At 52.6% G+C, this 24791-nt stretch overlaps 11 protein-coding genes across 11 annotated transcripts; 5 read left to right on the top strand and 6 right to left on the bottom strand.

Annotated features, from left to right (window-relative positions):
- Nucleotides 1-163: 163 nt before the first annotated feature.
- BGZ61DRAFT_470873 (DNA-directed RNA polymerase) lies at nt 164-1362 on the top strand (the record flags this gene model as incomplete). The annotated part of the gene is made up of 2 exons (XM_046248138.1): nt 164-229; nt 283-1362. The coding sequence occupies 2 exons, from the start codon at nt 164-166 to the stop codon at nt 1360-1362; spliced, it is 1146 nt and encodes a 381-aa protein (XP_046112216.1).
- A 253-nt stretch (nt 1363-1615) lies between these two features.
- On the bottom strand, nt 1616-3157 carry BGZ61DRAFT_488776 (uncharacterized protein; the record flags this gene model as incomplete). The annotated part of the gene is made up of 4 exons (XM_046250145.1): nt 1616-2688; nt 2744-2823; nt 2938-3036; nt 3099-3157. 4 exons carry the CDS (start codon nt 3155-3157, stop codon nt 1616-1618), a joined length of 1311 nt encoding a protein of 436 aa, XP_046112217.1.
- A 358-nt stretch (nt 3158-3515) lies between these two features.
- On the top strand, nt 3516-6585 carry BGZ61DRAFT_470875 (telomere length regulation protein-domain-containing protein; the record flags this gene model as incomplete). Its single annotated transcript, XM_046248139.1, has 3 exons — nt 3516-4365; nt 4416-4844; nt 4895-6585. 3 exons carry the CDS (start codon nt 3516-3518, stop codon nt 6583-6585), a joined length of 2970 nt encoding a protein of 989 aa, XP_046112218.1.
- Nucleotides 6586-6621: 36 nt separating this feature from the next.
- Nucleotides 6622-9582, bottom strand: BGZ61DRAFT_438300 (kinase-like domain-containing protein). The gene has a single exon (XM_046244225.1). The coding sequence runs from the start codon at nt 9356-9358 to the stop codon at nt 6851-6853; it is 2508 nt and encodes an 835-aa protein (XP_046112219.1). The 5' UTR covers nt 9359-9582; the 3' UTR covers nt 6622-6850.
- Nucleotides 9583-9736: 154 nt separating this feature from the next.
- Nucleotides 9737-10330, top strand: BGZ61DRAFT_15892 (uncharacterized protein). Its single transcript, XM_046237445.1, has 2 exons — nt 9737-10124; nt 10199-10330. The coding sequence occupies exons 1-2, from the start codon at nt 9864-9866 to the stop codon at nt 10268-10270; spliced, it is 333 nt and encodes a 110-aa protein (XP_046112220.1). The 5' UTR covers nt 9737-9863; the 3' UTR covers nt 10271-10330.
- On the bottom strand, nt 10270-12279 carry BGZ61DRAFT_15885 (sphingosine N-acyltransferase lag1). The gene is made up of 4 exons (XM_046237444.1): nt 11700-12279; nt 11230-11540; nt 10867-11154; nt 10270-10807 (listed from the first exon to the last, which is right to left on the bottom strand). The coding sequence occupies exons 1-4, from the start codon at nt 11935-11937 to the stop codon at nt 10391-10393; spliced, it is 1254 nt and encodes a 417-aa protein (XP_046112221.1). The 5' UTR covers nt 11938-12279; the 3' UTR covers nt 10270-10390.
- A 2077-nt stretch (nt 12280-14356) lies between these two features.
- Nucleotides 14357-15871, top strand: BGZ61DRAFT_336753 (uncharacterized protein; the record flags this gene model as incomplete). Its single annotated transcript, XM_046238990.1, has 2 exons — nt 14357-15052; nt 15119-15871. 2 exons carry the CDS (start codon nt 14357-14359, stop codon nt 15869-15871), a joined length of 1449 nt encoding a protein of 482 aa, XP_046112222.1.
- A 247-nt stretch (nt 15872-16118) lies between these two features.
- BGZ61DRAFT_525568 (uncharacterized protein) lies at nt 16119-16686 on the bottom strand (the record flags this gene model as incomplete). Its single annotated transcript, XM_046252791.1, has 2 exons — nt 16119-16627; nt 16680-16686. 2 exons carry the CDS (start codon nt 16684-16686, stop codon nt 16119-16121), a joined length of 516 nt encoding a protein of 171 aa, XP_046112223.1.
- A 788-nt stretch (nt 16687-17474) lies between these two features.
- Nucleotides 17475-20042, top strand: BGZ61DRAFT_336786 (DNA repair metallo-beta-lactamase-domain-containing protein; the record flags this gene model as incomplete). The annotated part of the gene is made up of 3 exons (XM_046238994.1): nt 17475-17618; nt 17685-17963; nt 18066-20042. 3 exons carry the CDS (start codon nt 17475-17477, stop codon nt 20040-20042), a joined length of 2400 nt encoding a protein of 799 aa, XP_046112224.1.
- A 343-nt stretch (nt 20043-20385) lies between these two features.
- BGZ61DRAFT_525570 (uncharacterized protein) lies at nt 20386-20903 on the bottom strand (the record flags this gene model as incomplete). Its single annotated transcript, XM_046252792.1, has 4 exons — nt 20386-20417; nt 20475-20577; nt 20650-20797; nt 20890-20903. 4 exons carry the CDS (start codon nt 20901-20903, stop codon nt 20386-20388), a joined length of 297 nt encoding a protein of 98 aa, XP_046112225.1.
- A 629-nt stretch (nt 20904-21532) lies between these two features.
- On the bottom strand, nt 21533-24718 carry BGZ61DRAFT_15922 (Cullin). The gene is made up of 2 exons (XM_046237449.1): nt 21901-24718; nt 21533-21848 (listed from the first exon to the last, which is right to left on the bottom strand). Exons 1-2 carry the CDS (start codon nt 24222-24224, stop codon nt 21671-21673), a joined length of 2502 nt encoding a protein of 833 aa, XP_046112226.1. The 5' UTR covers nt 24225-24718; the 3' UTR covers nt 21533-21670.
- Nucleotides 24719-24791: the final 73 nt, after the last annotated feature.

The following is a 24791-nucleotide window of genomic DNA, read 5'->3' on the forward strand; positions in this document are numbered from 1 at the left end:
GTGGGTCCCACCCGCCGTCGTAGCGCATTTTCTTTCTTTCTTCACCTGGGCCTTCACCGTGGAGGGGCATCAAAAAATTATTGTTTCCCCCATCACCAGCCCGCTCTCGCATCCTCACCTTGAGCCGAGCCGAGCAAATCCACGCACGCGCCCAGCTCTCACCATGCATCCCACACAGCAGGCTGCGTGGAGGAACACTCCCGACGAGGCGGAGATTGCGCGCCGTCAGGTAAGACGCCCCAATGCCCTCGTCGCAGCGCCCCGGCTAACCCGTTCGCAAAGACGGTCGGCATCAACCTTGAGACGGTCAGCAACAACATTTCCACCGACTACCCGGGCCACTTCCCGGGCGAGGACCTCGAGTTCACTATCGAGCGCTTCCGCAAGGCCTTCTCCGTCGACTTCCACCAGAACGACCAGTTCCTGTCCTCCTTCTCCCTCGTCGGCATCGACGCCTCGCTCTCCAACGCCTTCCGCCGCATCCTCCTCTCCGAGATCCCTACCCTCGCCATTGAGAATGTTTACATCGAAAACAACACCTCCGTGATCCAGGACGAGGTCCTCGCCCACCGTCTCGGCCTCATCCCCTTCAAGGGCGGCCGTGAGGGCCTCCTCAACTTCCTTAAGTGGCACAAGAAGCCCGAGGCCGGCGAGGACCCCTACGCAGGCTGCTTCGACTATAACACGGTCCGCCTCGAGCTGAATGTCGAGTGCACCGTCAACCCGGACGCCGCCCCGACCGAGAATGATCCCCTCAAGGCCTACAACAACGCCCACATCTACGCCAAGGACATCGTCTTCGTGCCCACCGGCAAGCAGGACCAGTACTTCAGCGGCGAGAACGCCATCGCGCCGACCAACCCGGACATTCTCATCGCCAAGTTGCGACCCCGTCAGTCCATCAACCTTGCCATGCATATGCACAAGGGCATCGGCTCCGACCACGCCAAGTTCTCCCCTGTCGCCACGGCCTCCTACCGATTACTCCCCACCATCACCATCACCAAGCCCATCCTCGGCGCTGATGCCGAAAAGTTCGCAAAGTGTTTCCCCAAGGGCGTTATCGGCCTCGAGAAAGTCACCAAGAAGGAGGCGGCCCAAAAGGGTAGTGGGTATGAGGGCCAAGAGGGCCAGGCCAAGGCCGTCGTGGTGGATGCCATGAAGGACACCGTGAGTCGCGAGTGTCTGCGACACGCCGAGTTCGAAGGGAAGGTCAAGTTGGGCCGAAGGAGAGACCATTTCATCTTCTCCATTGAGAGCACGGGGCAGTGGGATAGCGATGAGCTCTTCCTTGAGTCCGTCAAGCATCTGAAGCTCAAGTGCAAGAAGCTCGAGCAGCAGGTCATCAACATGGCGCGGTAGCCAGCTGGGGTGTTATTTTGCTTTGTACTATAATTTTCTTGGCTTTTTCTTTCGCTCATTTGCGGGTAGATAAAAAGGGATGATACCATGACCACTGCTTTATGTCCGGCTTGACCGCAGCGTCTTTACTACGTGAACATGGCATGCTCCTCTAGTCTTGTTCATCTCATCTTGTCTCGTTACAAATCTCCAACGCCAGAAAATGCCCCAAAACTCGAATAAACGCCATTTTCCATCTCGTTTTTGTTACCACTCAGGAGTCTGCCTTAAACTTGAGGAAGAAATTGAACTCGAGAGGGAATGCAGGATCCGTGACGACGACCTGCTGGCCGTTCTCCAACCCCAGATCGTTGAGTGTCTTGTCCAGATTGTGGCGTGTTTGCTTCTCTAGACTTGGGGGAAACTGCATGTACAGCGTCTTGCCCTCGGCTCGGATAGAGGGCTTCTTCAGCTGGGCTTCGGGTCGCAAGGCGAGTGAGTCAAGAAGTTCCTGGAGCGTAGCCTTGGGATCAACCTCGAGGGGGCGGGCCTGGCGACCACATACGGGGCAGTCATCCTTCTTCTCATGCTTGAAAGTGTAGGTGTAGATGCTGTCGTTGCCAGAGTACATCATGTAGTTGTTTTCGAAGCCCAGGCAGGGCGCCGAGGTGGTGGCAATCTTGAAGGCCTCATTACAGCATGCTGCGGCAATAATGGCGTTTGTAGAGGCGATGGCAGGGATAATGTTCTTGATGGTACCTTGGGTCAGTGAGTAGGTGACACCGGGAATGCTAAACTCTTGGGCGCGGGTCAGGGCCTTCTGGTAGAGCCAGCTGACGTGCTCCGGGTCATCCTTATCAAGCTGAGGGAACGGCTTCTCCTGTTCCCACGCAATGACGTGTGCCCATTCGACGCAGTGCTCGGGCTGTCGAGGGATCGAGGCAATGGTGCAGAGTGGGACTGCAGCGCGTGGGGCGTGCATGTCAAGCTGGCACTCAATGCAGGAAGTGATGGAAGGGAAGATGACCCGAGCCTGACCCTTGAAAGCCTCGGTGCCTCCGTCGATGAGAGGCTTGATCGCATCGGGGTCCTCGGCCTCTTCGGCAATGGATACAAGCATGGCGTTGATCCACCGGCGTGCCTCGATGCTGTCTAAGCCGCAGACAACGAGCTGGAACTGCTTGTAGAACTCCTCGTCAAAGTCCTGGATGCGGTTGTTGTGGGCAGTGATCTTGACTCCTTCAACACGCTTCTGGACGAACTCGGCGGCGACCTCGGCCTTGAATTTGCCCACGTCAGCCTTGCGGAATAGGAACTGGCGGTTCAGGTTGGAAATGTCGATGGTATCTGACGGGTGCGGTGAGCGGATCGTCTCGCAGCAACAGGGGAGAGCAGCGCTAACCCATGTCTATGACGTGAATCTCCTTGAAGTGCGACATGGCGAGATTCTTGAGAATCTCGCACCCTAGTCCGCCGGCGCCGCTGTGTCGTTGGGTCAGTATTTTGGGGAGGTTTGCGATCGAGGCGGGGATGGACCGACATGACCCTAGCTATTGTTAACGTAGTCCCTAGAACATCCTAAGTCGGAACACATACAGGATCTTGAACTTTTCGAACTGGGCGAGGAATTCATCCTCCGTAGCCCCCGGATCCGTGAAAGGACCGGCATTTCGGCGGATGTGGTCGAGGTACTTCCTGGGGCAGGGTCAGGTTGGATGTTCGCTGAGCTTGGCTCCGTTGGGGATCAGCGAGTTTACCATCGCGCATCTCGGCTGCCGGCGCCAGCATCGGCTGCTGCTTGAGTCTCCACACTCATCTTACAGAGACGAGCGGCCGGATTCAGGATTCGGGGGATGCGATGTCGTTTGTCGTGGATAAGCGAGGGAGTGTTGGTGGAGGAGCAGCTCCGAAGTGGGATCCGTGCACTGGAGGAGGAGCGTCATAAGCTGCTTCGGTGAGATCCAGGTGAAGGTGGGGTGCTGCTCGGTGTGGGAGCTGCCTATGGGGAATTTAGGAGCTTCCGCGCCCACTTTGACCAGTTGAGTGACCTTCATCTTTCGAAGACTTAACGACTTTTTGTGGCTTCCGCCGATTAGGAAATTCCAACGCATGCCGAACTGGAACCCTACCATGTCCTGAGAGCCAACGATAGACTGACTGGCTAGACAGTGATCATGGACGAACTACTCACGCCCGTCAGCACGACGTATCTCAAGCCCAGAGACGAGCCGGAGCTGCTTCTTACAGAGGTCAAACCCACTGCGCCAACGCACGCAACTGAGAGGAACCGCGCCGTGTCTTCAGCGGAAGATGCTCTAGATGTGCTCAAGAACCAGCCAGACTACGACACGCTCATCGAAGTCCTCAAGTTTCTCACCAGTCGCAAGCCTGGAGCCGACGGTTTCCGATTCCACGTCCCAGGTCCTAAAAGCGCTGGGATTGTGAGTCTCTTGATCTCTGAAATCGCCCCCAACTATTGGACACTGCTTCTCGAGGGATCTTCCGACGATGGTACACATCCAGGAGGATCAAGACCACCGGATGCAGAGCTCTTCCTCAGTTGCCTGCGCAGCGTTACTGGCCTCAACGCCGCCATCGCCCAGATCAAGGCCCTAATCCAGGAATCGCGAGTCGGCGGTAAGGAAGCCAAGCGCATGGATGTTTCTTTGAACCTGAAAATCCTTTTGGACTTATTGGCCGCCATATTACATGGCGACGAGTCGGTTCATGACATCTGGACCTCCTCGACCCATGGCATTTCTAACGTTTCCATGAAGAAGGCCCAATCACAGAAACTCGGTTCGCTCCTCGCCAACGGGCAAATCGCTTCCGTTTCTGCCGAGGCCTTGGCTGTCATGGAAAACGATGGAGTGCGTCCCGAGGCTCAGTGGATCGCTGATGGTGTTGAGTATAGCAAGTGGGTGGGACGCAACATTGCAACCTGGGCAAAAATGCAGACCAAGGAAGAGGAGTTGAGCTTTTGCTCTGATTTATTTCAGCGATCTTTATCATTAAGCTATTCGGGTAAGATAACCAGCTACTTTCTTTGCTTGGCGCTGACGATCTCTCCTTAGAAACTCTCATCAAGGTCGTCATCGATAGCCTTCTCCTCACCAAGAAGAATCCTAGCTCAATCTTCATACAAGTGGCCTTCTCTCAACCTCGGAATTCCAAAAAGATCCTCAACATCCTACTACACTACCTTTCCGAAAGGTTTCTGACTCACATCACTCTTGATGATGTCTCGCAAAATGAGACGGTGTCTGCCATTGCCACCATCATCCAACGTGTCGCCATGGATGACGAGGCCAGGAAAAATCTGCTAATTAACTGGTGTGCTTCATCATCCGGTGCCGGTCTTGGTGCAGGGATAGGCATCCGACGTGCTGTTTTGGCAGCGCTGGCGCAAGATAGAGAAGCAGTTACAACTGTGCTCGCGAAAAGTCTTGCCCAGTTTGGCGATGAACTCTACATAAAGCATGCTGCGATGTTGCAACAGAATGGTAATCAACCCGTTGTAATCCAGAATATAACACACTGACAACGTGGCTAGTTCACACAGAAGTCTTGCTCCTTGCAGCAGGCTACGTATATAGAATCTCGCCAATCAAACTGACGATGCTCTTGAGAACCGGTTCATATTTAAGCACCATATCGAATCGAATCGGCGCAACTCAGATGAGAGCACGCTTTCTTGGTATGGTCGTGGGAGAATCTCTATCTGCGCTTATCGACAATAAAGAAAAGAAACTAGACTTTCATATGGAGGAAACGGACACAGATGAAGCGCAGCAACTGAAGAATCTCACCAAAGTTTCCGATAAACCCGATTCAGTCGACCATATTCTGTCTGACACTCATACTCAATCAATATCCCAGCATCGAAAGCCTGCTGGAACGATATCAAAATTAGCCACGAGAAAAACAAAGCCGAAGCCGCCGATCGCGACCGGAAAACCAAAAGCCATTATCCAGGAGATTGACTCGTCCGATGATGGGGATGAAGACGACCTCGTCCCCTATGGTAAAGACACTGATCCTGAAGACTCGGATGACGATGCAACCCTCGTTCAGCGAAACAAAATTAAGGCTCCGGTATATGTCCGTGACCTCATAACCTACCTTCGCGACTCAGAGACCTACGACAAGCAGGAGCTCGCTATCCAGGAGGCGCCTATACTCATCCGCCGGAAGGCCAACTACGGCACCGAATTGACCTCCCACGCTGACGAGCTGGCTGGGCTGCTCGTGGGACTTCAGGACAAGTTTGAGATTGATGACTTCAACGATTTACGTCTCCAGGGAATGATTTCCCTCGTTGTCTCGCAGCCTAAGACAATGGCGCCTTGGTTCGCGCGGACATTTTTCGAGGGCGATTACTCTCTGTCCCAACGGACAACAGTTCTCATTACTTTGGGGCTGTCCGCGCGTGAGCTGGCCGGGTTTGAAGTATCGAAGCATCAGTCTGCAACTGCGTTTCCATCGAAGCGACTACCTGAAAAGATGGAACAGTTGTACCTCGATTCCTCGAATACACCCCAGGCCCTCTCGAGCTCCCAACTCAAAGCACTCCCATCCAACGCCATCGACACCATCGCCCAGTCACTCACATCCTCCTTTCTTGCTCCCCTCGCCGCAGAGGCTGCGGATACCAACACGGGTCCCGATGTGCTAAAGCTTCAGAGCTTTACGGCTCGGTACAAGTCAACCGCCAAGGCCAAGCCGCGGGTTCGCGCCATCCCTAACACTACAGCCGCATTGCTCGCCACGGCTTTCTTCTCCCCGCTTACAGCGCACTTCCAAGTCGCCCTTCGGTCCTCGAAGCCTCTAATATTGAACCCTGCTCTCCTGGCGCTTTATCTCCAAACCCTTGGTATCGTCATCCATGCCGCAGGCCCCTCGACGCTCTCGCTCCTGCAGCTTACTTCCGAGCTCTGGGACCTTTTACTCGCCGTGAGAGTCCATGTGTTGGGCGATGTGGGTGCCTTGAAAGGCTGGCTGGTAGCCATGGCGTCTCTGTTGGAAGTCAATAGAGGTGACATGCAAAAGCTGTGCCAGAGCCAAGGAAGGGAAGTTATGGAAACACGAGAATGGGTGGCGGTAGTGTTTGAGAGAACTAGGGGAGATGATGGCGGAGAGGAGAATGAGGTCAAGATGCTGGCTGCAGGAGTGCTCATCAGGATCGGCGAGGCGATTGAGAAGTACCAGGCACTGTTGATGGGGGATATGATTGGTTTCACCTGAGGACAGGTAATCGACATTCGGAACAGTGTACCCAAATGAAATTTGATATGATGCATTCTTGATATATCGTGTTGTGACTGTCGCTACTAAGTCATAAATCGCATAAGCCAACGCCCATCGCAGACCCAAATCCAATCCATCCTATTAAGATATTTGCCGGCTCCTTTTCCTGAGCAGATGATCGCTTCTAATGATTGTAACCAGTGCTGATTCCTGTTAATCAGCATTTCGCACGCAATTTAGTTGACCCTGATGCATAGATAAATCAAGACAAATCTCCAACAGGCTCCATCCTTGTTGTACTAGCCCTTCGAATTGGCAAGCCCGACAGATACGAATTTGCATGGCTGAGGTGGTCACCAAGACTCATAGCCATGCGCCGAAGCTCCTCCTTGACGTGCTCGGAGGATGCCTGGCCTTCCATAACTTGAGGTGCCGGGGCAGTGGGGGGTAGTGGAAGGAATGACTGATGTGGCATAGGACGGCGGTATTCCTCTTCTACCGGCTGCTGGTCCTCGTAGGATGGCTGCTGGAGGCGGGGAACCTCAGGGACCGCGGGCTGTTGAGGAGTGAGGAACTCCGGATCCGTATCCGCGAATTCACTTAGAGAGTATGGCCTCTCATTTGGAACTTGATTGTTCATAGGTTGCGTGGTGAGCAGTGGTGGCTGCAGCGGCGGTAGTTTATGTTGCTGCTGGAGCTGCGGATGCTGCGGAAGTTGAAATTGTGGTTGAAGGTCGTGGTGTTGGGTATCATTGAAAGTGAGTTCCGCAACAGCGCTCGAGAACTCCGAGTCATCAGATACGTAGATTGAGGGTTCCCGGATGCCGGAAGGCATCACATAAAGAGATGCGTGCTTCTCCAGCTCAAATGGGTTAGCACCTCCCACCTCTGAGCCAGCCACAGAGCCGACATCCGAGTGTGATGTGGACGGTCTGGAATACTCGGTGACGGGGTCTGCAAAACTCATGTCTAGATCGATGAGACTCCCAGCCGAGGCACGGTTGTTCAGGGGCGCCTGAGGTACCACAAGATCATTGAACTGTGCTGCGGCCTGGAGTGGCTCTGTAGGAGGGTGAATGAGACGGCTGGTGCTAGGAGCGTTGTCATCATTGAAGGGAAACCTGAACATTTCCGGGTTTGCGGAGGCAGGAGGAGCAGCCATAGATGGGAACTTCCAGTCTCGCGTTCTGCGGTTGTTACTCAGATCCGCAGGGTCGCTGTTGGGAGGCCTGGTATAATGCGTGTCACCAAAGTCGTAGTCGATAGATGCCCTTGAGTCAGTAGGCCTGATCGTGCTCATATCCACAAACTCTGAAAGATCGCTTCCATGCAAAGATGCATCGAGGTCGATCAGCGACTCTCTGACACCCGGTGTTTGAGTTGAATCATCTCGCAGAGGGAGATCGGATGCTGAGGCTGGTGGGGGGAAAGGCCTTCCGTAGTATGCGCGGGAGTTATCGTCATAACTTGAGATGGTGTTTGGGTCGAATATCTTTTCCAAGGGCGCCTTCACTGAAGGGAGGTGTGGCGGAGGGCGTCGACGAGACTTCGGCTTCTGAGGTCTTGAGGTTTCATCGAACCCGTCCTGCTCGAAGCCGACGCCGGAACCGTAGACATCAAACACTTCCTGAGCATCGCCATTCCCGAAAGTCTGTTGATCAAATGCGGCGGTGGTGCTAAAGTTCCATTCGTCATTTTCGAAGCCCAGAGACGAAAGGTCAGGCCCTTGAGCTCCCCCAGCGGAGAAGAGAGACTTGCGGATACCTCCTTGAGCTTCCCACAATTTGTAGCCACGGACAAGATGGGCCAGACCGGACACCGGGTAGGCATCTTGGGTGTTGTGGATGTAACGGTGGCGCTGGACCTGCTCGATGGTGGGGCGCTTCTTGGGATCGTCCTCCAAGCAATACGCGACTAGGTCCTTTAGGCCCTGGGAGTACTGGTCACCCTCAAGGCGAGGCGTGTGTGATTTTAGGTAGGATCCTAGCCTATTGAAGTCCATGCCGGCCACCACATTGGGGGGCATACCCGAGGCAATCTCGAATACCATGGCACCAAAAGCCCAAATATCAACCTCGGTTCCGTACGAGGCAGAAGAGTCGAAGAGCTCGGGTGCCATCCAGTGGGGCGTGCCGATGACGGTAGAGCGCTTGTCGAACTTGGTTTCGATGACTCCGGCAACGCCGAAGTCACAGAGCTGGACGTTTCCAGTCTCGGTGACGAGAATGTTGGCACACTTGATGTCGCGGTGAATGATGCCCTCTCGGTGAACCCAGTACACGGCCTCGGCCACCTCGCGCAGAATCGGGACGATCCATTTCTCTTGCAGACCACCGGGCGCCGTCGGCTTCATGAGGGTAGAAACACTGCCTCCCGCACAATACTCGGTGATCATCCACATGGACTGGCCGACCGGCACGGCTTCGATGACATGGTTGACGTTCTTGGCGCCGCTTTCGCTCAGCAATTTCAGGGCGTTGATCTCCTTAAGCAGGTCACTGTACGTGTCGGCCAGCTTCGGGTTCACTGTGTCGCTCTCTTCAATATCGATAATCTTGACGGCGACTAGCTGGTTTGTCGACAGGGAGGTGGCCTTGTACACGCGGCCGAAACTGCCCTTGCCAATGAGTTCCGAGAGGTGGTATTGGGGAGTGTCCTTTCCGGCCTTGGAGCACTGCTCGGCAACGACCTTTTGCATTTTCTTGGCATCTTCAATAGCTTTCTGCTTGGTGACCGAGAAGTCCGGCCCTCTCACTTGGAGGGACGTCATGATGGTAAATGGAGAGTGGTGAGTGGCCCTAGGCTGAGGCCGGGGTAAGGCCTAAGGGACGCCAGTGGGGCTGCAGGTTGATCAGGAGCCGATGTGCCTCGCCTCACATCATTAGAAGCGATTCCAGCGGCTTGAGGAGCGATGGCCGCCAGCCGCGAGCCGGGGGAAGCGAGATTTGTGGTCGTTGACGTCTTTTGCTATTCAGATGCTGAAGTCATTCTCACCAGGTTTCGTAAGGGGCGATGGATGTCTGGCTACGCACGAGCCCCGGAGAGGTCGGCCAATTGGGAGTACGCCGTGACGTGGCGGTGCGGGTGACCGTTGTGTGGCTGGTGTGCTATTTATGTACCTAGGTACCATGTATCATGGCATTCCAACGGCCAGCGGGTCGCCGTTTACAAGTTACAACATCCTCACACAAATATGAAACCAGCAGCCTGTCAGTTTCTTGTCAGAATCACCGAATCTGCAACTCTTTCATTACTTCCTTGCTCTCTGGCGCAGGATGATCCCTCAATCGAGCACAGACACACAATTCAACCGTCACGCGCTCCTATTTGCTGCCAGCATGATCATCTCCCCATCTGTCACAGCATGCATCCAACTCTGGACTAGCTCTGAGCAATGGCCTGACGACTCTTACACCGTTTTTGCTTCGTGGAATTTACAACTGTTCCCTTTCTTCGAGATCATTCCGACGACCTCAATTTCCGGCAGGCTGGTGGAAGTGCTTGCAACCGCAATGCTTCCCTTCTCCCCGCCAAAGGCATGTTCGACTCATTTCTCTTGAACGTTTCTTTCTTTATTTCTTCTTTCTTTCGATCAACTGAATGCTGCAAGGCTGCTCTGGGGTATCGTTTTCTCCACCTACATCTCGCACCCAAGCCCAGTCGTCGCGTAAATCGCTCCTAGCCTTGATAAAGGCTGACGCCTGACGCTCTGGCCTTTCTCCTCGCCCGTGAATTACAATCCCCAGCTCTTCGAGAGAGCTTCTCAATCATTACACCTGCTCAGAGGAGCATCCTGGTAGGCTCAATCTTCCTTGTCTCCCTCATCGTCGCTGCGGTTGTCCTCCGCGCCCTCTCTACGAATGACCTTCAAGGCGACGCGAGCAATCATGGCAAACCAGACAATATTCATGCACTGCAGTAGGAGCAACGGCAAGAGGAACGACCACGTCACAGTGCGGCCGAAGCAGACAAGTCCTTGTGGGTTCCAGAATGGCTCAAGCATGTAGCGGGATTCTGTCGGAATGGGGAGGGGTCCCTTGAGGTCCTCGTTGGTACCTCTCCAGCAGATTTCCCCAATGATTTCGGGGATGTCGGCATAGATGGACCAGCAAACCATGGAGTAGACGATGTGGCGGGTAAAGATCCACGAGACTAAGAAAATGCCGAACATGATATCGCATACGACCTTAAAGCCCATGTACTTCAAGCACTTGGCAAGCTTCAACAGCGTCAGGCTCTCATAACACATATGATGGTCAGGGGGGGCGGCGCGCTTACAGGAAGAACTATGTCGACAAAGTCCATGAGGACGAGGATCATGTTGCCGACGCGGGTCTGGTGGTAAGCGTAGCAGGCGTACATCAAGCCGCAGGTGACGAAATGGTGGGCCAGCATCTGCGAATGGTCTTTGCGGCGCTCCTCAATGTTGATGACGATGATCTGCTGGAGCCAGAAAGCCCACTGAGCCAGGATGTAGAATTTGACCAGACCGGTCAATTCGCGGTCCGGCCAGTTAGTCCATAGCTCCTTCATGTTGAGCCAGTAAGGAGAGGTTCGGTAGATATACTGAGGTTCCCTGTTAGCTCATGCGATAAAGACCAAACGAGTTACGTCAAGTCGGCGTGTGACGGAGGCGCGTACCATGCCCATCGTCCAGAAGACGGCGTAGTAGCACAGAAGCCATGATTGCTCGCTGAAGCGAGTCAAGTCCTTCCTTTTGCGCACACCGCACAACTTGGCGAAGGGAACCAGAACATACTGCATGACAGCAGCCCGCAGTCCTGAAAATAATACAATAAAACAAGTTATAAGGTAAACATCATCGCTGCCGTTGGCGTATTTGCCGGTAAGGTCGTTGCGATAGGATAAGGTGAAGAATTTTGTAGTGTAAGGGCGGGCTCTGGGGATGAAGTGCGCGAGGAAGAGGAGCGCAAGGAGGTTGAAAGCGATTCCTGGATGGCCATGTTAGTACAATGTCGTCGACGAATGTGTCTTAAGAAGCGTTTGAGTGTTGATCGTATGTTGCGCTCCGAGGTTGCCGACGGAGGGAAACCGAGGCATTGATATTGGCATTGACATTGACAGAGACAAAGGATGTGCAATAGACATACCAATCTGGTTTCTGAGCATCCAGCTGGCGACAAACTTCCTTGCGCCATCCGATTTCCTCCTAACGCGGCTCACGACGGCCATGTTGCCATTGCTAACGGTCTGCATGTATGAGGGCCGGTTTGTGTTGTTGGAGGTGGTGTGATAACCAGTTTTCCTCTCAGGCTTCGCGCCCGTTGTGCCCCAGTTTGGGCGACTCTCAATAATGGGCTTTTCATCGTAGCCGTCGAAGTCGGTCATGATGGGTGAGGGGCAGGCCGCCGTAGGATACGCATAGGACGACGGTGGCGGGGGAACGGCCAAGACGCCGAGGCCACGGCGATGCGGAGGAGGGGTGGGAGGATGTCGGGGAATTCGGAGGGTGGATGCGACGCGGTGGGTGAAGGATACGAAGGATACGGATTAACAAGAGGAAGAGAAGACTCAAGAGTAAAAGAGCTGAGCCACAGGAGTCGGATTGGTGCTGCGCTATGCCGTCGTCGGGAACCTGGTAGGTGGAGGATAGGGGTTTCGAGAAGTCATTTAGAAAAAAAAAACAGGATCACCCGACATAATCGTATGTTCCACTGAGATCCATTGTACGTCGACACATAAAGGCCAAATCGCGGTAATGAGGACCCCTCATCATGCTAATCCATGTCTAACCCCACTATCTTGGCTTATTTAGCTGTTTAATTCACTGCTTAATGCAAGATGTATGGAGACTTTGGAAGCTCGCGACTCCTTGCCCCTGTCGACCATGGATACTCGCCGGCGGCTGAAGAATATGCTGAGGAGCCGTGCTTCGGCGCCCCGCGGACTACCGCAGACTATGAGCAGGCATCATTAATAAGGCCCCGCGAATTGCTCCAGATCTTAAATGATCGAGCTCCTATTTGCATTTCTTTTTCCACATGTGGCCTGGTGCTAGCTCAGAGTGCTAGCTTGCACAACCTACTCTGGCAGCCAGTCTCATTTTCCGACTCTCCTGCTAACTTCGTTGGTATTATAGGTGTCTTTAGCCCTTCCTTCCCCAATTATTGCCTTCGGCCTTTTTTACACCTACGTAATGATTTAGTAAACCTGAGCCTTAACTTATAAAGCTTAGCTTTAGTCCATAAAAATAGGGAAGAGTCGAGACGGAATAAGGCAAATCTATATTCGAACAACAATATACTTTGCTGAGTCCAATCCGCAGGGTCTTCGGGTTCTCAACTCTCAACCCACCACCGTCTCTCACAACGTGTCGAATCACATCACTTTCATCTCTCATCTCATCCTATCCTCAACTCCCCCCAAAAAGAGATGATCAACGTCTGCCATACAGAAGGCAGGACGGTTTCCCACAAGCAGATTTTCAAGTCAAAAGCCAAATCGTGCAGTTCCTGTGCAGCGCAATCCCTCTCGGCCGAAATATGTGGTCCATTATCAGTCCATGCATACTCCCTCCGCCAAGTTTTAGCGTTGCCATCCGACCTCCACAAGATCCAAGCTGAGAGCTATCTAGATGATCAACTCTTTACCCGCGAGGTAGATGCCACCGGATTCCCATAAAAATGGTAAATAAACCTTGTTCGACAATTCGTCACTCTTTGATTCGTCAGGACAACATGATGAACTGATCCTCACATTTCTACGAAGTTACATCACACAGTCAATGCACGTAAAATATCGATTGATGAAGTGAATGTCATCTGGAATTCCGAAATCGGCGACTTGACTTCCAGGCCTTTCCCTGACAAAGTTTGAGGTATCAAGGCTCCAAAGAGTTTGCCCACATACTGATAGGCTGGGTATGAGCGTCATCAAGCGCTTACAGCAATGCAGACAACATTACCAATCCCCAACGCCCTGGCATCGCATCTCGATTGTTCTACTAATCTTGGCGAGTAAATAGATGATTAATTTAACGCTACATCAACCTTCCCTTCCATTGAGTGCCCGCAGAGCGGACTGTATCTCGGAATTGACTAGTATCGGTCCGACAACGCCACAGAGTGTAATCGCCTGAATCAGTCTCGGCGCTCGATTCATACGAAAACAAAATATGTCCCAAAACATGGCCCTTGATATTTCCTACTGCACGGCTCACAGATTCTGCATAGATGTACCACTCAGAGCTTTGATCCCCAAGATCCCCGCTTCTCAGCTTCTGACCTGCTTCTTCTACACTGTTTCTTAGGCTATCTCGGGTCAAACCCAAAACATCAAAGGAAGCCATTGAAAGCATAGCAAGCCTCTTTTCTCGCCAAGACCATCTGCAGTGAACTAGTTTGTGTTCCAGCCTCACTACCCCACATGTCAATCTTTGTTGTTGCCATGGGTGCGACCTCCAAGCCTGAGTCAGTGCCGACTACGAACGGCATGCATCCATTGGAATGCTAAACGACAATGGTATGGTACTGAATCCACCATCCAAAATAGCGCATCGCCCCTCATTACGGGCGTATCGGTTTGGAGGGCCGTGCCAATCTGGCGGATGGCATATTCCAGTTAGCATCGTCACAGGCCGCCATGAACCAGATCCGGCTGAAGTTTAAGATCCAGTGACTGACACTTTCTTATATCAGGTTGTGTCAGACTCAACCGTCTTTTCTCGATCTTTCTCATTCCTCTTCCAATCCTAATTTTGCTTCAATTCCAATGGCCGGGGACTCCCAGGTGGAGGAAGTTCGAAATCATGACCCCTACTGCTCAGCAATATTTGCAGGCTCACCCAGAGAACGATAGTATTTCACCTCTGCCAGATAACTACCGACATGGATTGATTTCCATCGCCGTCTTCGCACTCCTATCTTTCGTCCTCACGTCCGGCCTCTTCCTGTATCTGGCATTCAAGCTCTTGAACTGGCACATACGGAACGTCGCTCGCGCGAACAGCATCAAGAATAACGTCCCCGATCCGCAACCGATTACCGACTTCACCTACGAAGATGGAGCATATGGACCTGAGGGCGAGTCCTCCAAGGTAGCCCACGATCGAAGCGTGAAGCGCATACAGAAAGCCGGAAACAGGCCCCCGAATCAATTCTTAATCCTCATCTTCAACCTCGTCATTGCCGACATGCACCAGGCCGCGGCCTTCCTACTCAGTGTCATTTGGCTGCGGAAAGGAGGCATTTTCATCAACACGCCGACTTGTTTTGTTCAAGGGTTCTTAACCTCCAATGGAAATTTATCTTCCAGTCTCTTCATGGCCATCATCGCTATTCACACCTATATTTCGGTTGTTAGAGACATTCGGCCGACTCAAAAGGTGTTCTACTCTACTATTGTTGTCACTTGGGTATTTGTTTATGCCCTTGCAATCATCCCACTATTAGCTACGCACAACGGAAGAGAGGTCGGAGGCTTCTTTGTACGAGCTGATCCCTGGGTAGGCTCCCCATTCTCATCTTTGTTCAACCCCCATACCTGGCTTTGTGACTAATATTGCGTGCAGTGTTGGATCCATGATGCATACGAGAACATTCAACTTTTGACCCATAACCTCTTCATTTTCATTTCCATGGTTGTTACATCTGCGCTTTACATTTCTATCTACCTTTCGCTCCGCCGAGAGGCAAAGTCACAAGCACATGATTCGGGGCCGAACCGGACCAATATCAGGCTCAAACACAAGCCTGCTTTCTTGGTATACCCAGTCATTTATGTCCTGTGCACCCTCCCTCTCGTCCTCGCACGCATTATCGACATGGCTGGGATACACATTCCTATTGAATATTACTGCTTCACCGGAGCCATTATCGCTAGCAATGGATCCTTCGACTGTGTCCTATTCGGCACGACTCGCCACGCAATCATTTTTGGGACCACAGATGACGTTAATGTTGAGAATACGGGGCTCGATACTTTTGCCTTTATGCGTACCCCCCCTGGACAGTTCGGCAATGCGGTCTGGATTGAAGGAGGCGAGCCTCCCAGGGAGCAGACCGAGATTGGTGGGTGGTGGCAGCGACTCCAAAAGCGACACAGCTCTTCCATGACACCACCACCTACAAAGGCGAGACCAATCAGTCAGCAGTCGCTAAGGAGTACCCCTCAGCCAGAAATGACGATTCAAATGGATGTGGTTACCACTATGACAGTAGAGATTGACGACAGCAAAGCGCAGGACCCGAGGTCCCATGTTTCTACAAGGAGTGACACGCCGTCCATTAATTTTGTAGAGAAACATATCATGGGAGGCGTCTAGAAAACGCGCGACGGTTCTTTTTATTACTTCTTTGGGCGGTTCGGAGTACCCAGGCAGTCTGGTGTGGGGACGGTATAACGAGTATATGAGATGCCATGTATAGATACCCGGAAGGCATTGTTTAGGAGTAATTGAGCGGAACGATCATTTGTGTTGTTATAGTAATAAGCAGGCTCTATTGAGGCTCCGTCTAATTCTAACTCGATCTGTTATCATGACCTCAGTCACCGATGGTCGCAAGTGTCATTCATGGCCCCTTCAGTTTCTCGATAATCTTACCATGAACACCTTTCCATCCTGACTCGCAAGCGCTTTTAACGACTCCGATCAAAAACCTTGAGCATTTGATAACAATGTCCTCAACCAATTCACAGCTGCCGTCCTCTGCCTCCTTTATCTGCCACACTGTCTCCATGACCACGCTCATGGGACTCTGTAACCTGACAAACAGACCGTCCTCCAGGTCAAAATACTCGCATGTGCTGACGACATCGGAGTCCCAGAGCCCAGCAGGCAGAGTGTGCACCCTGTCTGTCACGGAGTAGATCTTAGCGGGTGCGATGGGGTCGATTTCGCGCTCGTCGGGGACCGTGGGTTCAGGGTCCGACGGCGTAGGCATGGCCTCAAACTTGATCATATGTGGATCACAGCTGAGGAAGAATTCGTGATCATGGAGCAGGTGGATGGCCTTTGAAGCCGGGATGCCGGCGGGGATGGCGGTGACGTGCCGGAGCTCAGCGTAGGTGCGGAGCATTGCTGCGGAGGCGGTCAGAATGTGATTGGTAAGGGTTCGACTCGATTTACTTACAGGCCATGATGAATATTTGTAAGGGCTCTAAGGGTCAGATTGTGGAAATGTGCGGTCGGTATATGTGTTGGGTGACAAGGGGGGGTTGAACTGCAAGGGGTGAGATGTTGATGGATGCCGGAGTATCGGTGGCGCCTGAAGGGTACTTGACTAAGGGGTCGGTTTCATAGCACCAGGCGATCCTACAACAGCCCGATAACAGGACATGCACGCCTTGAACCACTGAAACACAGTATTATAGCAAAAATTACAAATATCCATCTCTCCTTTTACTGAGGCCAGCGAACTCTATGATATCATGCAGAGTGGTCCAACCCCTCACCCTGTTGGGTCTGACACCCTCATAAGCGAGCATGGAAACCTGACAGAGCTTGGGTATGCAGAGGAACTTTCAATGACTTCCCATGACTTCCAACAGAACGGAAAACCCATTATTTTAGTTTGGAACTCGGGAGCATGGAGATACATAAGTATCGTCTTAGGTGTCTGCTCCCTTAAATGGCGGCAAGGTTTACTGCCTAAGTACGTACCCGGGCAGTTAGCACACACGCCCAGTCATGTGATTTCGCGATGCCCACTTTGGCCCCAGCGCGCCCTCGCGTTCCAGAGGCTAATTCCATCCCACCTCAGCACACCAGAAAATCACCAGAATATCACCAGAATATCACTCTGCGTCTCCGTACTCGATCCACAAACGCATCACCTTCTCATTTGCAACTCTGGGCTCCAGAAGTCTCCGGCGGGATTTTTGTGTTATGGTTTGAAGCCCCTTATCCAACCCTCGGATCCTCCGCAATGGTTACGTCAACGAAATCAAATCGATCACACACTCCGAGGAAGCCCGCCTCCGGGACAAATATCTCTAAGAAACCTGCCAAACCGAACGCAAGCATCTTGAGTTTTTTCAAGAAGGCCGACAAACCAGAGGATTCCCTTTTCGTAGGAGCCACAGCTCCACCGAAGCCGAGCATCTTGAGCTTTTTCAAGAAGGCTGAGAAGCCCGAGGATTCCCTCTTCGTAGCTGCCACATCGGAAGCACTTGAAAACGGCACGAAGGACCTGTACAGCGCAAACGACTCCGATCGATATAATGAAGTCGAATCGTCAAATAAGAAGAGGAAGCTGAGCCCAGAGTTGGAGGAGGGTCCGAAGAGAAGGGAGCCAGTGAAGGTGGAACAAACGACCTCGCCAGCAAAAGCCGAAGATGACTCTCGACCCAAGAGAGCCCGAATCAAGACCGGTTTCGTGATTGATTCCGATAGCGAAGATGAAGCCGACAACTCCGTAAAGTCGAACGAGTCAAATATCCAGAAGAAAACCCAATGTGCGGAACATCCCCCAGTTAAAGAGGTTCAACTAGACGATTTTGCTAAGGACGAAGAAAAGGACGATGATGAAGACCACCCCACAACGTTGAAACAGGAATGCTCTAAAGACGAACAATTCGATGGTCCCGAGGAATTCTTCGACATATCTGGGCTTGACGCGGACGACTTTGAAGGCGAAGAAATGCGAGAGATGCGGTTCATGCGAGCGCAGGCCCGCCTCGAAGCAGAGGAAGCAGGGGGTCTCTCGAGCGAAGATCTAGCCGATGAGCCCTTCGACGATGGATCCATGATAGAAAGCTGCCCAATCTGCAATGGCAGTTTGGTTGGGGTTTCTGCCGACGACGCCACACGCCACGTCAACTCGTGCCTTGATGGTAATCCGATTCCGTTACCTGAAATGGAAAAAACAGTACTGCACAGTCCAAAGGAGTCATCGGAGGTTGAATCCGGTGATCTCGGCAAAAGATTTGCGCGAGCAGCGGTCCCTAGACCTGGGCAAGCTAACCCTTTCGACATCAATGCTCCAGGAAGCGCACCCAAGTCTGCATTCTCAAAACTCATGTCCAATAATGCTGAAGATTCAGCTTGGGCAACAGCCGCTGCCGCCGAAACCTCGTCACGAGGCAAGCCCGCGTATGAAAGGATATGTCCATTCTACAAAATCATGCCAGGGTTCTTCATTTGCGTGGATGCATTTCGCTATGGTGCCGTGGAAGGATGCAAGGCGTACTTTCTAAGCCATTTCCATAGTGACCACTATATCGGCCTTACGGCAAACTGGAGGCATGGGCCCATTTACTGCAGCAAAGTTACCGGCAGCCTTGTCAAGCAACAGCTCCGAACCGCCGCGAAGTGGGTTGTTGAGCTGGAGTTTGACAAATCCTACGACATTCCTGGGACCGAGGGAGCTACTGTCACCATGATACCAGCAAACCACTGTCCCGGGAGCTCTCTTTTTCTCTTCGAGAAAACCATGCGGAGAGGTCCAAATAGTCGGATGCAACGCATCCTACATTGTGGTGATTTTCGAGCATGTCCTGCTCACGTCACACACCCGCTCCTCAAGCCCGATGTCGTCGACTCCATTTCAGGGAAAATAAAACAGCAGAAGATTGACATCTGCTACCTTGACACCACATATCTCAACCCCCGCTATTCATTCCCGCGGCAAGACGATGTCATCAAAGCCTGTGCGGATTTGTGTGGATCAATGTCGCCCGATCCCAACTGCAAAGACGACATCTGGGACCGGTCTTCGGGAACACCAACTGTTAGCAAATTCTTTCAAAGCAAAAATGCTGGCGAGAATGCACAACCTGGGACTAAGGCGGGACCCCGACAGCGCCTCCTCGTGATTTGCGGCACCTACTCAATTGGAAAGGAACGCATTTGCATTGCGATTGCGAAAGCCCTAGGATCAAAGATATTTGCATCGCCAGGCAAGATTAAAATATGCAAGCAACTCGGCGACCCGGAGTTGACGGCATTGCTTACCTCTAACCCTGTCGAGGCACAGGTTCACATGCAAATGCTCATGGAGATTCGCGCAGAGACGCTCCAAGAATATCTCAATGGCTACAAGGCTCACTTCAGTCGTATCGTTGGGTTCCGTCCCAGCGGGTGGAACTTCCGGCCTCCCAATAGCAAGTCCGTTGGAGCCAACACATCACCCGGCAGCATACAAACGGACCAGATCCTTCACGGCAAAGGCTGGCGAACGCGATTTGGGTACAAAGACTTTGTTGCACAGAGAGGGAGCACCAAGGAAGCCATGTGCTTTGGTGTGCCCTACTCGGAACACAGCAGTTTCCGGGAGCTAGCTATGTTCGTCATGAGCTTAAGGATCGAAAAGGTGATCCCCACGGTGAACGTGGGCAGCGAACAGTCAAGAAATCGTATGAAGGGGTGGATCGATCGATGGATGGCCGAGAGAAGAAGGGGAGGGCTGGTGACGCCACTTGTTGAGGACGACGACGATGAGAATAAAGCATTGTGGGAGGGAAAGTCTGGCAAGGGAGGCGGGGCGTGGTGGTGATGATACAACTGGGTGATTTGCATTGAATACGACGAATAGATGACCTCTGGATAATTGGATGATACCTGGAGAACGCGGCAGCTTTCTTCACAGCCGTTTCTTCACAAATGTTTCTCTCCTCGCGACATGTCCTCTTTTTGCAGTATACACACGCTAGGAGCTGCACGAAATGGGAAAAGAATAGCATTTCATTATCCATATCAGGAGCCAACGCCACATGAATCCCCGTCATCCTTTTGTCAGTACACCATCCATGCAATAGCCATTCCTCCCAAACGGATCCCAGGACGCATCACGCCTCAAGCAAATCCCTATCCGCTACGCGAAAACCCAAGGAACCCGCTCATTTCGCCTTGGCCTGCTGAGCTGCCGCTTCTGCACGCCTCGTCGTTAGCATCTCTCTCGAGCCCTGGCGGGTTTTTGGCGGCTTACCTCTTCGGGTGGCATCCTCCAGCAGCTGCGTGTCCACTGAGGACGAGGGCAGGTGGACGTACCTCACCACGGAGCCTCGGATGAAGACGTTCTTGACAGAGCTCTGCAGGGGTGTTTTAAGTCAGTGCTGCAAGCTCACACGCAAAGGCCGCGGGAGGGGGGGGTTATAACGCACCAGATGGGGGTACTTGAGCTCATCGACAACCTGGATGTCGTCGAGCTTGATATTGAGGTACTGGTCGACGCTCTTGAGGACGCCCTTGAGCTGAATGTCGTTCTTGAGTTCGACCGTGACCTCGTGGTCGATGAGGGTCTTGAAGAAGCTACGACTCCACGTCAGCTGAAATTCCCGTACTGTTCCAAAGCACCAGGTGATCAGGGGAATGGCGGGTTCGTCCAGAGGCGGCTTGCGTACCTGAAGAAGAGCATCGTGTTGGTGGTTCAGGTGGGTGAGATGCAAGGGCGCGAGTGAGTTTCGTGGGGGGGGTTTTGGGACCTTCGTAGCACCTGGAATGGCTCAGATAGAACGGAAATCTTCGAAGCCGGCTCGTAATAGTGGTTTAAATGAGCGCGCGGGTCGTTTTCCTGGTGCAAAGGATGGTTTGCTTCTAAAGTCGATGAAGTCGTGACGCAGGTTCTCTGATTGCCTGGGCTTGTCGCCCGCCATCGTGAGTCACGTGATCCCTAATTATCTGGTGCTGGGCCATGATGTTCGCCACGAAATGTATTGGTTTGATCAAGAGTCAAGAGGTCACTTCGTACACGGGGCGGGAAACTATACTTGAATTTTTATACCAATATGTCATGAGTCTTACGGCTCGTACGAGCGATTTGAAGTTGCGTCCCTCGGTGCAGGTTCCTCAAATACTCTACAGCACGAATGAGGATACGGATGCGTTGCATAAGAAACTACTGTGCTGAAAGATCCATAGCAGGATCATACACGATAGAAATATTTACTTCGATTATAGTCATGTGCGTAACAGCATATAGCTGCATACAATGCACTTCTAGGTAAATGGGATCACACCTCTCTTCCTCCGCCCCGATACCCTGCTGTCCAAGACCATGCTTGGACGGAAAGCCTGCATATGCTTAGCTAAATCACCAGTGATCCTGCCCCAAAATGTTATGCGGGTTGTAGTATATTTTAATTTTCTTCTCTTCGTGATTCGTGACATCGTCAACACCCATGATCAAGCGACATAGCGGTAGAGCGACGGCGAGCCATCCTCATCCGGCCGCTCCAGATACTCTCTTGCAATGAGATCCTCGATGCGTTTCTTCACGAGAGACACCTCGGGTCGGAAGCGACTTGAAAGTTGTGAGAGGACTTCGCTGACCAGCTGCGAGTGGCTGAGTTCCTTGCGGGACCTGCAATGGTTAGAATGCTTCCAGAAAGTCTAGGAACCAAGACAACACGTACTTCATGATTCTCACAATTGCTGCATCAACAATGTGAGCTCTCGTCTGGTTATTCTTCTCCTCGGTGTTCTTCCTCTCGGTATTGTCTTCGACCTTGGAAACAGCATTGATGATGGGGGCCTTGATCCTGATCGTCTTGCTCTGGAATGATGCGTTGAATGTAAACTTGTCCCCTGGTTTGACCGATTTGGTGAGGGGGTCCTTGAGCAAGACTCGAGACTTGGGCGCAACAGCGATTGCTGTCAGGGTCCTCATCAGGTCTGATGTCGAAATGCTAGTCTTGTCTTGGATCTGCTCAAACGTCATCGATGCGCCTTCTTCGAGATCATTAAAAAGAAGTAGCACAACCATGGCGAAAGTCGGGACATTGATCTCATATCTACGCTCTCGGGCGAGTAGGCCAGACTTGCCAGGGATAGCAGGGAATGTGCACTTGACGTCGGCGCTACCCGTGGTGCCGATCCAAGTCAGCTTGCGTCCATTGCGGTTCGTCAAGTAGAACTGTTCGAAGCTCGCTTGCAGTCGCGTAATCTCGGGCGGGTAGGTACAGGTAACGCGCGACCCATCGCCAATCTGGGCCGTACGGCCCATGACCTCTGGTGGCCAGTAGTTGGTGGTGAGGACGTTGATATGGAGGTCGATAGTCTTGCCCCCATCCCCAACGGAGCGAATATGGTCTCGGTAGTTGGTTGTAAGTTCCGCGGACGTGACTAGATCTCTGAACATGCCCTCAAACTTGCTAGTAAACTGCTGGCCCATTTCTTGCTTCATCCGGGAGATGATCTGTTTTTCAACATCAGAGCTCTCTGATTTCCCGTGAAGAAGTCGTCTCGCCAGGTGCCTTTGGTAGTATGTCTGAAACAGATCCCTATCCTGTAGGTACCGGATCAGGATAATAGCCTTTTCCAGCACAACGTCGACTTCGGCCTCCGTTTTGCCCTTGATACCTCGCTTCAGATTATCGTCAATAAAGAGAGACACATATTCGGAACTCCGGCTAAACAAGTTGATAAAGTCGGAGAAACTCTTGGTGAGGGCGCTCTGAAGAATCAAGTCATTCTGGAAACACTGGGACCAGAGGTTGTCGAATTTGTCCTTTAGGCGCAGGACATCATCCACCCATTTGATAGCTGCTGCGGTCTGTTGTGCCGCAGGATTTAGGGCCTTTGCCTTCTCTCCGTCGCCACCTTCTTCGCCATCGCCCTGGGCCGTTGAAAAGTCGGTGCTCTTCAGCGTGTTCTCAATCTCGATACCAAGCTCGACCACTCGTCGTTGCAGAATGTCTCGAAGTGCAATCTTCTTCTCATCAACCCTCGAGATCAGTCGGTAAAGGATGGAAAGATCATCAATCTTGTCATTGTCGATCATCCACTTCAATCCACTGCCTTCCAAAGCTAAGAACTCGGACAGGTGGTTCACGATGAGCTCTTGGTCGATAGTCTTGGTGACCTTTGGTAAAGTTTCCAGCTCAATTGTGGTTCCGCACCGATCGACTTCCTCATTCAGCCGCTGCTGGGTATGTCGCAGCCACGCACCTGCGTCTGATTCTCGGAGGAGTCTCTCGCATTCGGCGGAGTAAAAGGTCTTACTGTTTTCAAGGAAGCGAGGTTCAAAGACTGTCAGATACAGCTTGTCGTTTTCGTTTTCCTCTTCCGTTTCGTAGAGGCAGCTCAGCATTCGACTGCAGCTTCGGATCAGATGTCTGTCAATAATATCGCCCTCTCGCTCCATGTTGACCTGATCAAGGATGACGGAGATCAGGATATCGATTACCATAGCTCGACTGTTGGAGTTTAAGCAGGAGCGAAGGATGTGGTCTCGGAAAAGGGCGATTGTGGTGGCAAAGATGGGGACTCGTTGGGACTCGAGTTGGGTATATCCTCGGTCGAGGTACATGAGGATATCGGCCGTCATGTTCATGGACATGTTGTGATCCTCCCAGGTATCTCGCAACCCTTTCAAAAACTTCTCGCCTGTTTGTCGCCTCTCGTTGACGGACGTGGCCGAGGTTCGGTCGACTCCAATGTTGATCAAGCTCTTGGTGACGAGGATCTCAATCTTAGGGATGACGTGCTCGGCAAACCACTGCTCCTCAAACTCCTTGACGCGGTCGTATAGCACCTCACCCTTCTTCTTGAGTACGATCTTATAGGCTGCTCGGTAGAGTTCTTCGAAGGAGAGTCGGCTGCAGTTCTTGTTGTGAATGTCGCGGAGTGCTTCTCTCAGCATGTTCCAGCACGCCTCGAAATCAGCACCTTCGCCGGGTCCATTTGGCTGTATTAGAACATGGTTAGTGGCGTTGATGATGCACGGTAGGAGCGGCATCGGCCAGCCCAGCTACCAGCTACCAGCTGCCGACCCCTTCTCAAGACCGATGTAGGAGCACAGCACTTACACGCACAATCCGACGGGGCGGACGAATACGCCCCGTCCGCGCTCCAGCACTACCACGCCCTGAGATCATGGCGGCGAGATTCTATTTGTGCAGGGCCGCGGGGGCTGCGGAAAGCGATTCGTGGTCGGGGAGGGCGGTTGGGAGGGCGGTTGCTTGAAGGTGTCGCCGTGAACCAGCCGCTGAGCGCTGGCGATGGTGGGGTAAATAGCAGCAGGCGAGGGCTCTCAACGGCACACGCAGCCGAGGAACGCGGGAGAAGGGTCGGAGCGGTATTCTGGAAGTTCCCCCGGATGTCCAGCTGAAGGAAGGCCCAGAGTACGAGGGGGAACTCGGAGACAGGCGTCAGGCCAGCTTGGGGGCGGTTGTCATGGTTCAAGTTACGAAGCGGCCGTAATTTATGTCCGCGCTGCTGCATGGATCCGATCTGCACCATGAACGGCCGGGCTAGAGAGGTGACCAAACCGCCGAATCTCACCCGCCGCAAACTGCTCGCTGCT

Source organism: Ilyonectria robusta (genome assembly GCF_021365365.1).
Source record: "Ilyonectria robusta strain PMI_751 chromosome Unknown BGZ61scaffold_1, whole genome shotgun sequence".
NCBI classification, from domain to species: domain Eukaryota; kingdom Fungi; phylum Ascomycota; class Sordariomycetes; order Hypocreales; family Nectriaceae; genus Ilyonectria; species Ilyonectria robusta.

What these genes read in the sequence shown, in the direction of transcription:
- BGZ61DRAFT_438300 (XM_046244225.1), bottom strand. Translation starts at nt 9,358, where the DNA reads ATGACGTCCCTCCAAGTGAGAGGGCCGGACTTCTCGGTCACCAAGCAG.
- BGZ61DRAFT_15892 (XM_046237445.1), top strand. Translation starts at nt 9,864, where the DNA reads ATGATCCCTCAATCGAGCACAGACACACAATTCAACCGTCACGCGCTC. An exon ending in TTCCCTTCTCCCCGCCAAAG is followed by an intron (nt 10,125 to 10,198) that starts GCATGTTCGACT and finishes GAATGCTGCAAG; the next exon opens with GCTGCTCTGGGGTATCGTTT.
- BGZ61DRAFT_15885 (XM_046237444.1), bottom strand. Translation starts at nt 11,937, where the DNA reads ATGACCGACTTCGACGGCTACGATGAAAAGCCCATTATTGAGAGTCGC. An exon ending in GATGCTCAGAAACCAGATTG is followed by an intron (nt 11,541 to 11,699) that starts GTATGTCTATTG and finishes ATGGCCATCCAG; the next exon opens with GAATCGCTTTCAACCTCCTT. An exon ending in TCTTCTGGACGATGGGCATG is followed by an intron (nt 11,155 to 11,229) that starts GTACGCGCCTCC and finishes AGGGAACCTCAG; the next exon opens with TATATCTACCGAACCTCTCC.
- BGZ61DRAFT_15922 (XM_046237449.1), bottom strand. Translation starts at nt 24,224, where the DNA reads ATGCCGCTCCTACCGTGCATCATCAACGCCACTAACCATGTTCTAATA. An exon ending in GCAATTGTGAGAATCATGAA is followed by an intron (nt 21,849 to 21,900) that starts GTACGTGTTGTC and finishes TAACCATTGCAG; the next exon opens with GTCCCGCAAGGAACTCAGCC.